General features: G+C 39.1%; 1 protein-coding gene across 2 annotated transcripts in view; it reads left to right on the top strand.

The window, feature by feature from the left end:
- Positions 1-1,675: 1,675 nt before the first annotated feature.
- The window catches only part of LOC107103193 (semaphorin-4E-like), a 12,103-nt gene continuing 1,532 nt past the window's right edge, over positions 1,676-12,246 (top strand). The window contains exons 1-12 of one of the 2 annotated variants that reach the window (XM_015402757.1): positions 1,676-2,022; positions 2,127-2,272; positions 8,107-8,169; positions 8,248-8,346; positions 8,424-8,523; positions 8,604-8,714; positions 9,875-10,026; positions 10,148-10,326; positions 10,411-10,567; positions 10,722-10,944; positions 11,025-11,143; positions 11,227-11,384. In XM_015402757.1, coding sequence (XP_015258243.1) covers positions 1,908-2,022; positions 2,127-2,272; positions 8,107-8,169; positions 8,248-8,346; positions 8,424-8,523; positions 8,604-8,714; positions 9,875-10,026; positions 10,148-10,326; positions 10,411-10,567; positions 10,722-10,944; positions 11,025-11,143; positions 11,227-11,384 — 1,622 coding nt within the window. In that variant the 5' untranslated portion in view covers positions 1,676-1,907. The remainder of the gene's footprint in view (positions 2,023-2,126; positions 2,273-8,106; positions 8,170-8,247; positions 8,347-8,423; positions 8,524-8,603; positions 8,715-9,874; positions 10,027-10,147; positions 10,327-10,410; positions 10,568-10,721; positions 10,945-11,024; positions 11,144-11,226; positions 11,385-12,246) is intronic. The other variant, XM_015402758.1, reaches the window with a different exon arrangement.

The raw sequence follows: 12,246 nt of genomic DNA on the forward strand, positions 1-12,246 counted from the left end.
TATATATATATATATATATATATATATATATATATATATATATATATATATATATATATTTCTGGTGAAACTTCTTGAAAAACAGTCCCAGTGATGCAAAAAAATGTGTCAATCAATCTTTCCCATGGGCAACACTGTGACATGCAGCACAAAAACATAGGTTCCTCCTTACAATTCAATGTGCTTTTTAACCAATCTACATAAACAACATAAATTTACTGAAAGCTATTAATCAATTAATTAATTTGTTTATCTACTTATTAATTTATTTATGATTGAATGTTTAATTTGAATACTAGTAGGTATTAATTCTTGTTTTAACTAAATATTAAAAAAGTTAAATTAGTTGACTCTGATGGCAGCTACATAATGCTTTTTAAAACAAATATCTTCCATCACATTTGTTTTAAATGTCCTGATGACTATTGGTTTGCTTGATTTGTAGCTCAGGAATTTGGTCACTAATGTGGTGTTTCAAAATTACAAATCATTTGATGAAGGGAAGGCACTTTGAAAAAATGAACACAAAAACAACAAAATGCTGCAGTTGCATTGTCTACTACAGGATACTTAATTGATATCAGTGTATAATTAAACAGGGATCTAGTAGTAGAAGTACAAGCTTTATTGTTATTGTCTTTATATAAAGAGACATAAGAACAGAAAAAATATGAAATATATAAAAGGATCAATAAATGCAAGATTAATTTAATTCAAAACAGTGCAAAAAGCATCTCTCAAATAAATAATAACTTGCCTCTCCCCCGTGGTGCAGCACCAAGCAACTAACAATACAGTCAAGTTTGTGTCATCTTCACTGCTGCAACCACTCTGACGCTGTTGGCTTGTTGATCCATGCTTTATATTAATAAGTAATTATTAATTAGGGATTTCTTTTTTTAAATTCAGGAATTAGAATAATAAAGGTCTTAAAAAAAAAATCTTAGTCCTACAATTAACATCCGGAAACCAGCAGAAACTTTGCAGTGAACCCTCTTCTTGCCACTCCCTTGAAAACTTTCTGGAGGCACCCCTTTACTTATCTCCATTTTTGGTGAATAAAAGCAGCGGACTGGCAAGCGATTTTGTGTGAAACTGGCTTTGCTCCAGAAAATGTGAAAACATCTCTTCAGGCCCGCATTCTCTGACATGCCGGGGCTCATCGTAACAACGCATACACCTACTCAGGAGAGGCACACACACACCCTCAGCAGGTTCTGCTACTAAAAGCAGACTGACTACTCAACAAAAACAGAAAAAAGCTAATAATATTACAGCTATGTAATCAAACTTGAATCAGGAAAGAAGAACTGGGTGCTTTTTTTCTGGTTATAGCGTTTGTTTTTATGATGCTTGTAGTGATGCAATGATTATCAAACCTCAGAGTGTCCTGTTTAGGCAAGCAAGCATTTTGCAAGCGGCTATCTTCTTGCAACATTTCGGTGGTACAACCTGAAAGCTCTGTGTGAAACTTGTGGTTCTGTGTGGTGCAGCAGAGCCCAGGCAGACATCCCCTGCACCCTGCTGAAGGCTTTTCATGGCTATGCATTAACATCACTATGGCTCTGACAGAATTACTGCTGGGCTGACTTTAGCTCACTCTGCCTCCTTTTTTTTAACATCCTGTGTTTGGTCTTTAGACCCTCTCTGTCTCAGGTCTTCAATGTTGTGCATTCATAGTGATATTCATACAGTCTTCTCTCTTTCAGCTCTAGCTGGCTTTGTGTCTTCACTCTGTGCCATCCGTCTCACCATGGACGCCCTGCTGAGCGGGGCCAGTAAAGGGGCCAGTGCCCTGCAGACTTCATCACGTCACAGATGTCCCTTGCTGTCTTTATCCCTGTATGAATGATTGTTTTGGAAAAAATAAAGCCCCAAAATTCCTCTAAGATTGAACAAAAGGAGCCATGCATCCACTGCTGTCCCTCAGTGTCTTCGGACTGCTGCTGCTGCCCGTGGCCTTGATGCTTGTGGAGGACTCACCGTTGGAAAGTGTCCCACACAGATCTGTGCCCTATCAAAGTGAGTCTTGCTCTTTTCTGCTTCTGTAAGCTTGCTTTTTAAGTGTGTTGGCTAACATGCTGCCTCTCTGATTAACGGTGAGTTAAGGACTCTTCTCTCTCTAGGCAACAATACCCTTCTGTTTCGGGAGGAGGGCGTGTTTGACTACTCCACCATGTTGTTAAGAGAAGACCTGGACTTGTTGGTGGTGGGTGCCAGGGGGGAAGTCTTTGCTCTCAACCTCACTGACGTCACCAAAAAAATATCCTCAGTAAGGACATTTTATTAAACCACATTACAATCCAGCTTATCGCCTTTGGCCAAAGCTTTTGACACTAAAAGTGTAAAGCGCTTCGGAGTATTACAGTATTTCATTGCATTTTAGGCCAATTATTCACACCCCTGGGAGATTTGGATTTCTAATTACTTACATCCAATTAATTAGTTCCTAATAAGAAAATGAGATGGGATCTCTAGAAATATAATTATACAAAAGATCAAGTAAAATCAGATTTTTACAGAAATAATGTATTCATTACTGTTTGCATTTTACTGAAACTGATGTGTGGCACAGTGGTGAGGTGGTTAGCACCATCGCCTCACTGGAAGAGGGTTCTGGGTTTGAGTCCCCGAGGTCCCCGTGTCTGCCCGGGTTCTCCAGTTTCTTCCCATAGTCCAAAAACCTGCTTTTTAGGTTGATTGGACATTCCAAACTGCCCTTATTAGTGAGTGTGCGTTGTTGTTCATCTTTGTGTGTCTCTGTGTAGCCCTGGGATAGGCTCCAGTCTCCCTGACGACCCCATTAGGGAATAAGCAGTTAAGATAGTGGATGGATGGATGAAACTGACATGATGGGAATAATTCATACCCTTCTAATTACTCTGCAGTGCTACATTAAAGCTATCAAACCCTTCTTATTTTTGTTTATAATCCAGTTTGTGCATCTTTAAAAATGTGTTTTGGTGATGAGGTCCAAGTCTTTACAGTTGGAACGCCTCCTTGCAATCACCCTAATCTTTGGCTGCCTCTCAAATTTTCTCTTTTTGATTCATGTCAACTTTCCTACCAACCTAAATAATAATAATAATAATAATAATAATAATATTTCTGGTCTAAAGGAATAATTCAGTCTAATGAAACAAACATCCATCCATTATCTGACACGCTTGTCCTAATTGGGGTCGAGAGGGGTGCTGGTGCCTATCTCCAGCTGTCAATGGGCGAGAGGCAGGTCTACCCTGGACAGGTCGCCAGTTCTGAAACAAACATTGAAACATGAATCATTTAACAGTCAATGATGCGAATAATTTTTGGCTTAAAGTTTCTTGCTAAAAGAACATGATCACATTTGTTTTACGCTGCGTGAAGCCATCATGGTGGAAATAAATATTGAAGATAAATACTGAATTTTTAAAGATGCAGCAGCTAAACTGGATTCTGGTTGTTGGTTCAATGGGGAATTTACACGTGGAGTCAGGGGACTAATCCCATTTTTCAAGTATTTGTAAATTACAATTTTTGACTTTCCAGGTAAATATTAATGGGAAAGTAATCTGCAGTCTTTGATATTAATGTTTTCTCTTTTGTTTCTTTGTGTAATGTAAGCATACCAATTTGGAAAATGGAATATTAGCTAGGATTTAATGATCTAATCCATTTAATTGCAGCTGGAAGATCATTTCTTCCTTTTGGAAGGTTGGACCACCTTATCCCAGCTGAAGAAAATCATCCCCATATCACAATCTTGTATAAATATGACTTTGGGAAAAAGTCACTGACTAAAATGTTACTTCAGTGAAAGTCTCAAAGTATTTGAAATCTGGTGTACTTAAGTATGAAAATCACTGTAAAACTTTTTTAATTTTGGTAAACTTTGAAGCTCAAATTCACTTAAAATAATACACACAACCAAGTGCAAGAAAAATTTAGACCAAGTTTAGACAGAAAATACAACCTTTTTGTAAGCCATCAGTTTTCCTTCTTCATGTAAGGTCAGTGCAATACACTTTAAAATTGTACATAACCAAGTGCAGGCAAACTTTAGACCGGGGGTGAATACTAAGAACATGGTTAAGTGATAAACCAGCCTTAATTAACCTACAGGAAGTGGTAAAACTGTTACATTATACGCAACATTTCACAATAGTGCCTAGTGACCAAGCTATATTTACTGAAACAGGAGGATTACAACCATTTCATAAAAAGTTACCTTGATGTGTTTCTTCAAGTTGGACGGGGAGTTTATGTAAGAATTTTGGGCAGGCATAACAGACACTTCCACAAGTACGATAAATCTTTAACACCCACAAAAGGGTACATTGTGTTTAAATAAGGCCACGTATTCTCATCACCGACTGGTGGTTCCAATGTAGCCGTGTCTGACGTTGTTGCAGTCGCTGTCATTGACTCTGTCTCCTCTTCCAAGTGGCAGCTGCTGACTGCGAGATCGGCTTTGTGTTTAATGGTAGAAGCAAAACAGGTGTATCCTATTGGTGATTAACAAGCCCAGGGAAGTCCTGAATTTGTTGCAGTCAATCAGTAGGTGGGGTCAAAACACTTGTGTTTCTCTCTCTCGCTCAATTTTTTTGTAACGAGTAACTAAACCAAACATTGAAAATGTATTGGAGTAAAAGTATGCCATTAATTTTGGAAATATAGTGAAGTAAAAGTAAAATTTATAAAACAAAAATTTATAAANGCGTGAAGCCATCATGGTGGAAATAAATATTGAAGATAAATACTGAATTTTTAAAGATGCAGCAGCTAAACTGGATTCTGGTTGTTGGTTCAATGGGGAATTTACACGTGGAGTCAGGGGACTAATCCCATTTTTCAAGTATTTGTAAATTACAATTTTTGACTTTCCAGGTAAATATTAATGGGAAAGTAATCTGCAGTCTTTGATATTAATGTTTTCTCTTTTGTTTCTTTGTGTAATGTAAGCATACCAATTTGGAAAATGGAATATTAGCTAGGATTTAATGATCTAATCCATTTAATTGCAGCTGGAAGATCATTTCTTCCTTTTGGAAGGTTGGACCACCTTATCCCAGCTGAAGAAAATCATCCCCATATCACAATCTTGTATAAATATGACTTTGGGAAAAAGTCACTGACTAAAATGTTACTTCAGTGAAAGTCTCAAAGTATTTGAAATCTGGTGTACTTAAGTATGAAAATCACTGTAAAACTTTTTTAATTTTGGTAAACTTTGAAGCTCAAATTCACTTAAAATAATACACACAACCAAGTGCAAGAAAAATTTAGACCAAGTTTAGACAGAAAATACAACCTTTTTGTAAGCCATCAGTTTTCCTTCTTCATGTAAGGTCAGTGCAATACACTTTAAAATTGTACATAACCAAGTGCAGGCAAACTTTAGACCGGGGGTGAATACTAAGAACATGGTTAAGTGATAAACCAGCCTTAATTAACCTACAGGAAGTGGTAAAACTGTTACATTATACGCAACATTTCACAATAGTGCCTAGTGACCAAGCTATATTTACTGAAACAGGAGGATTACAACCATTTCATAAAAAGTTACCTTGATGTGTTTCTTCAAGTTGGACGGGGAGTTTATGTAAGAATTTTGGGCAGGCATAACAGACACTTCCACAAGTACGATAAATCTTTAACACCCACAAAAGGGTACATTGTGTTTAAATAAGGCCACGTATTCTCATCACCGACTGGTGGTTCCAATGTAGCCGTGTCTGACGTTGTTGCAGTCGCTGTCATTGACTCTGTCTCCTCTTCCAAGTGGCAGCTGCTGACTGCGAGATCGGCTTTGTGTTTAATGGTAGAAGCAAAACAGGTGTATCCTATTGGTGATTAACAAGCCCAGGGAAGTCCTGAATTTGTTGCAGTCAATCAGTAGGTGGGGTCAAAACACTTGTGTTTCTCTCTCTCGCTCAATTTTTTTGTAACGAGTAACTAAACCAAACTTTGAAAATGTATTGGAGTAAAAGTATGCCATTAATTTTGGAAATATAGTGAAGTAAAAGTAAAATTTATAAAACAAAAATTTATAAACTAGGAAAGTATAAAGTACTCCAAAATATACTCAAGTACAGTAGTGAAGTATTTCACTTCGTTACTATACAACACACTAGGGGTGGAACGGTTCACAAAATCCACGGTTCGGTTCGATTCACGGTTTCGTGGTCAAGGTTTTCGATTCGGTTCGGTATATGTTGATTGTTACACCGAAATCCCATAAAAATGTATGAAATGAATGAAAAAATCCCCCAAAAAATAATAGATTGTAATTATTTTAAATGATCCGCGGAAACCCTGAATCATTTCTGTATGTTTTGCTGCTTTGAATTTAATCATCTCGCGCATGCTCTCTACCATCTCCAAGGAACTCAGAGGGGAGCGGACGGGAGCCGCAGTGGGGGCTGTAGGCTTTGCTTTGAGCAGCCGGTCTGGAGCGCAGCGGTGCGGAGCGGGGGTTGCTGACGGAGTTCTCCACTGACACAATTCTCCACAACAACTGATTTTTTCCCCTGCTACACCCGGCTACGCTGCTTCGCTTCTTCTTCTTCTTCTTGTTTACTACTGGTGGTTGGCTTTGGTCGCAGTACCGCCACCTTCTGCTCTGGAGTGTAAACGCTTCGCCTATGAGAAAAAGGAGCAGCGCATGAACCGAGCGAAACACACGCGAATCGAACCGAGACAGTCGAACCGAACGGTTCGGACGGTTTTCATAAATCGTCCCATCCCTACAACACATCCATCAATGTTTCAAATCTCAATGTTTCAGATTTGTATACATAAACATTTTGGGAGGCTTGTGTCTTTTTCTTTCCGCTTCCTGCACTAACGAAAATTGTGTTCTAAAGAAATAAAATATTACTTGTATTTTGGTTTGGAGCTACACCCATTAGCTACACCCATTTTCTAAACAAAGGCCCCACCTAATGGCACAACTTAGGTACTGCATGAACTATAGAAAAAAGGTCTCTGTGTAATGTTTATCAAAACATTTTAAATTTAAAAAGAGTATTCCAGAAACAGTGGGAAAAACAACAACAAATAAATGCGAGCAATAATTTTATTCCCTAAAAAAATATATCTAAAATTTTATTGGAAAAAGAAATTAGATAGATAATTAGATACTATAAGGCACACCTAAAAGCCTTCAATTTTCTCAAAAACCGACAGTGCGCCTTATAATCCGGTGCGCCCTATGCATGGATCAAGATTAAGCTTCAACAGGTCTTCAAATTAGCGTGCATTGCATACTGGGAATTTTCATTTCCATTTGTATGTGTTAAGACTCCATAATGGCTCCTTTCAAGATTATGACACAGAGTTTAAACTCAGTGCTATCAGATGCACAGTAAAAAATGAGAATAGAGCAGCAGCTCGAGAACTAAACATTAATGAATCAATAGTGCAAGTGCAGGAAGCAAGAATATTGGTGTCAATAGGGCATTCAAAGCTAGACAGCAAACGGCGTGGGAGCAGTGGATGACAGAAGGCAAACACACGTTCACAAAGATGGGTAGACAGGGCTCGATGACATACGCCACTATCTGCTAGTGGACGTTAAATGCATGGGCATATATATCAGTCTAATCTGTGATCAGAACTTTTAAGGAAGGCAGGAATTGAACTGAACTGCTAGAAAACAGCAGCGACATTGACTGATATAATGAAGGCTTTGACCAGACGCAGCCAGGCACGTTGGATTCCGTATTAGCCCAACTGTTCAATTCGGATACAGAAGAAGAAATATTTGAGGGATTTGTTGATGATAAATGATGGGATACATTGACATTTACATGTTTCTTTTGTGTATTTACAGCTAAAAAGATGGTTGGTCATATTGTTAATAATATATCAATAAAGTTTGATTTACTAATTTGACTGTTTTATTGACATTCTCTTGGGCTCAGCTGCATCTAGTGGATGCATAATGCAACTCCAGCCACTTCTATAGCTTCTATTCTATGCGCCTTGTAGTGCGGTACACCTTATAAATGAAAAACATGTTAAAATAGGCAATTCATTGAAGGTGTGCCTTATAATCCGGTGTGCTATAGTGCGTAAAATACGGTACATTAAATCTGACAACAATATGTGTTTTTCTCCAAGGCTAAATGGGAAGTTTCGAAGCAGCAGGTGTCGGAGTGTAAAAGAAAAGGAAAGAATGAAGAGGTAAGTTGCTCCAGTTAAAAATGCATTATTTATAGCATATTGAATCATTTGTACATCTATTTTAACTGACATATCCAGACAGACTGCAAGAACTATATCAGAGTACTCCATAAGAGGGAGGATGGTAGGATGTACGTGTGCGGAACCAATGCTTTCGATCCAGAATGTCACTACATGGTAGGATATAAGATAATTCTCTTTTAATCAGGATTGTGATATTTTCAAAGTCCAATGATGTCCGTCTCCTGTTGCAGTCTTTTTCAGATGGAAAATTGACTCTTCAAAAAAAAGCAGAGGATGGAAAAGGAAAGTGTCCGTTCGATCCGTTTCAAAGACATGCCTCCATTATGATAGGTGAGTAGAGATAATGAACTTCGAAAGGTTTGGGGAAAACTGTGAATCACCATTTTGATAAGAATCTAATTTCCTGGCAGAGAATGACCTCTACTCAGCCACTTCCATGAACTTCCTGGGCTCTGAACCTGTCCTGATGCGCAGCGCTCCTTCCTCCATACGCACTGAGATAAAAAGCTCCTGGCTTTATGGTAAAACGTGATCCGCCAAAGGCTACAACCTTCCTGCATCCCTGAGTGGTTTCTTTCAGTGTTTTTATCTTAGAGTTTTGCTTAGCTGTGTTGATGTAAAGGCACAGTTTGGCCAGGTATTTGATCCTGGACTGCCTTCAAATTGTTTTGGTGTTTTAAACTAAAAACAAATTGGGTCATCTGGACATTCTTTGTCTCATTAATTTGCATTTGAATACACAATTTCAACTTTGCTACTGTTGCATTTTTAAAATTTTCTGGATAATTCATTTAATTTCATAAATAAGCACCAATTCAGAACACATGTCATCTCAAAGGCACTTTACAGAGACAATACAGTAAGAGTGGTTAAAGTTTCTAGGAAGGAAAACCAGTTGATTGCATCAAGTTATCATCTGCTCATGCTGGATGAGTTTACTGCACTCATTTTCACTTGCATTTTAAGATGATAATGCATTTTGTTGACTTTGTCAGCAATCCCTCCCAACAAGCATGCATGCAGCAATAGTGGAGAGGAAAGCTCCCAAGCAGCAGATAATTAATCTCTTTAGAATTTAGTGTTTTGAACTAGCTGAACATCATTTTTCATGGACTGTGGATTGATTCATTTGCATGAACGGAACAGAGTTTGTATTTTTGCAACTTTGAGCACTAATAAGCTGATCAGTATCAGTGTGTCTGGCCTGTGTGTTTGGTCAGATAAAGGAACTGTAGGAGCCAATTATTTTTTTTTATTTTTGTGGATAATCTAGTTAAATGTATTTATTGTACTTTATTGTTTAATGTCTGTTTTGAGATGATGATTTTTTGGTTATTTAGTTATGTTTCTTTGTTTCTGGTTAGTTATGAACAATTTTGGTGAATTCAGTTTATAAATAGGCTGTCAAAGGTAGGACCAGCATGCTGCTGGGTGGGCTTATGGTTTTTTACCAGCTCAAGAGGAGCACCTTTTCTGTTTGCTTAAGGAGAAATAAACCAAGAAAACTGAAGGTGTACACCTGGAAAATAGTTTTATTCTTTTTTCCTGCGTTAATTACTTGGCCATGGTGCATCCGTGGCCTTTGTTAATTTTTTTTGTGTCGTCGAAGCTGGGCCACAACAGGAACCTTTTCACCTGGAAAATCCTTCCACTGATATCATTTTGTTTTCTGCTACTTCAGATCCTAACTTTGTTTCCATGGCCTGGATGCCCGAAAGTAAGCAGAGCGAGGACGGGGACGATGACAAGGTCTACCTCTTCTTCAGCGAGACGGCTGTGGAGTATGACTGCTACAGAAAACTGGTGGTGTCCCGCGTGGCTCGTGTGTGCAAGGTAATCTCACGACAATCACAGACACAGCCTAGTGCCTAGTTTCCGCTTCGTGATCATGCTTCCCCTCTGTCCGTGTTTCCATTTGACCTTGGGTTGTAACTCCACCCTTCTGTGCCCGTAGGGGGATCTCGGCGGTGAGAGGACGTTGCAGAAGAGATGGACGTCCTTCCTGAAAGCCCGATTGGATTGTCCAATCCCAGGCTACCGTTTGCCTTTCATCATCCAGGACTCGTACCGCTGGTGTGACTCCTCTCGCCACTGGAAGGACTGCATTTTTTATGCCGTCTTCACCCCTCAGTCGTACGTTTTTCCCAACAAATGATGTTCTATGTGGTTGAGTTTTAACACTCTGAGCACCTTTGGATTTCTCCTTATGTGTTTCAGGGAAATATCGGATATTTCCGCAGTGTGCGCGTACCGTATGTCTGACATCAGCAAAGTGTTTTCAGAGGGGAAGTACAAAACCCCGGCCTCCGTAGAAACCTCTTTTATAAAGTGGGTGATATTCAGCGGAGAGGTCCCAGTGCCGCGGCCTGGAGCTGTGAGTCTAGCTTTAATTCATAGCGTGTGTCGAAGCAGAATCTCAATGTGAGGCTGGGTTCTTTTTTTACGAGCCGACCCAGCAGGAGTCCTCTTGAACTCTTTACTGTGTTTGTGTTCCCTCTCTTTCTCTCCTCGCCTTCCTCCTTCGCCAGTGCATAAACAACGAAGCTCGTAAAATGGGGATAAATCAGACCCTGCAACTCCCTGACAGGACCCTTCAGTTTATTCGAGACAAGCCCCTCATGGACCAGGCTATTGAGCCAATAGGAGGCGTCCCCGTGCTAAGTCGAAGGGGAGCGAAATTCACACAGATCATAGTGAACCAAGTCCAAGCTTTGGATGGTGAAAAGTACAACGTCATGTTTATAGGCACAGGTGTGTGTGTGTGCTTGTTTCTGGTTTAAGCTCTATTTCTTTTGTTCTTAGTTCCTAAACTCATGTTCTATTTTTAAAAGACCAAGGAACACTACTGAAGGCTTTCAGATACAGTGACGGGGAGATGATCATCATAGAAGAAGTCCAACTCTTCTCCTCTCCTCAGCCAGTCAAGATCCTCCAGTTTTCTAACAAAACAGTAATGCCACTGTTGTTAGACAATCCCCACTTTAAATCGCTATTCAGACTGACACTAAATCAAGTTTTCTTTGTTTCGTGCAGGGTCAAATTTACGCCGGATCAGACGTCGGCGTTGTTCAATTATCACCGGCTAACTGTGAGAGGTCCTCAACGTGCAAAGGCTGTGTTTCAGCCAGAGATCCATACTGTGGATGGGACAGTAATAAGGGAAAATGTGTTTCTCTTTCCGGTAGCCAGAGGTAGGCAGCTTTCCAAACAATCAGAGGAAACAGTGAACACACTATAGTATTGACTATTTATCTGCACCTGCCATAGATAATAATCCCCACGGCATGATGCTGCCACTTCTGTGTTTCACTTTAGGGAAGCTGTATTCAGGCTCCTGTAGGGTGTAGTTTATTTATTTATTTTTTTTGCATTTGTAAGTAGGCCATAAAATGTTAGTTCTGGTAACATTGAGAACCGGAACATTTTTTTCCACGTTTGTTGCCACCTCTATATTTGTTCGGTAGTCTTTATTTCAGTTTAAGTAGCCTGTATTTCAGGCAGACGATCGGGTTCAGCTAGGTCTGCATTTATTTTATCATCTTTACATTTTCGGATGACAGATTAATAAATGCTCTGTGACGTTTAAAGCCTGGATTATTGTTTAGAATCCTAACCCTCCTATAAATCTCTCCCTAACTGTTCTGTTTCTTGGTCCTTCTAATGCTGTTTGTTCAGTACTGTTTATTAACCCGTGGGCTATTTGATATAATGTAATGGAGGATTAAGGAAGACAACTCATGGTATGATCCCCTGTCATTCATTACATCCTGCAGGTCTAGATGTAGGTGAAGTTGTTTGCTGCAATATGACTTTTAAAAGCATGTAGTTGCAGTGACATTTATGTAGAGGAAGACAACGTTTAAAAACCAAGTATTGCTACCTTTCCAGTTCAGTCATGTTCTGCTTTTGTTTGTTTATCAGAAAGAATCCTTATACAAGGTTTCCGCGGGTCATTAAAAGTCATAAAATTATTATTTTTTTTAAATTAAGGCCTTAAAGGAATAGTACACCCAAAACATGATTAGCCTTCATTTTCTACTCACCCCCATGCTG

This window comes from Cyprinodon variegatus, unplaced genomic scaffold, assembly GCF_000732505.1.
Source record: "Cyprinodon variegatus isolate N-32 unplaced genomic scaffold, C_variegatus-1.0 Scaffold1391, whole genome shotgun sequence".
NCBI lineage: Eukaryota > Metazoa > Chordata > Actinopteri > Cyprinodontiformes > Cyprinodontidae > Cyprinodon > Cyprinodon variegatus.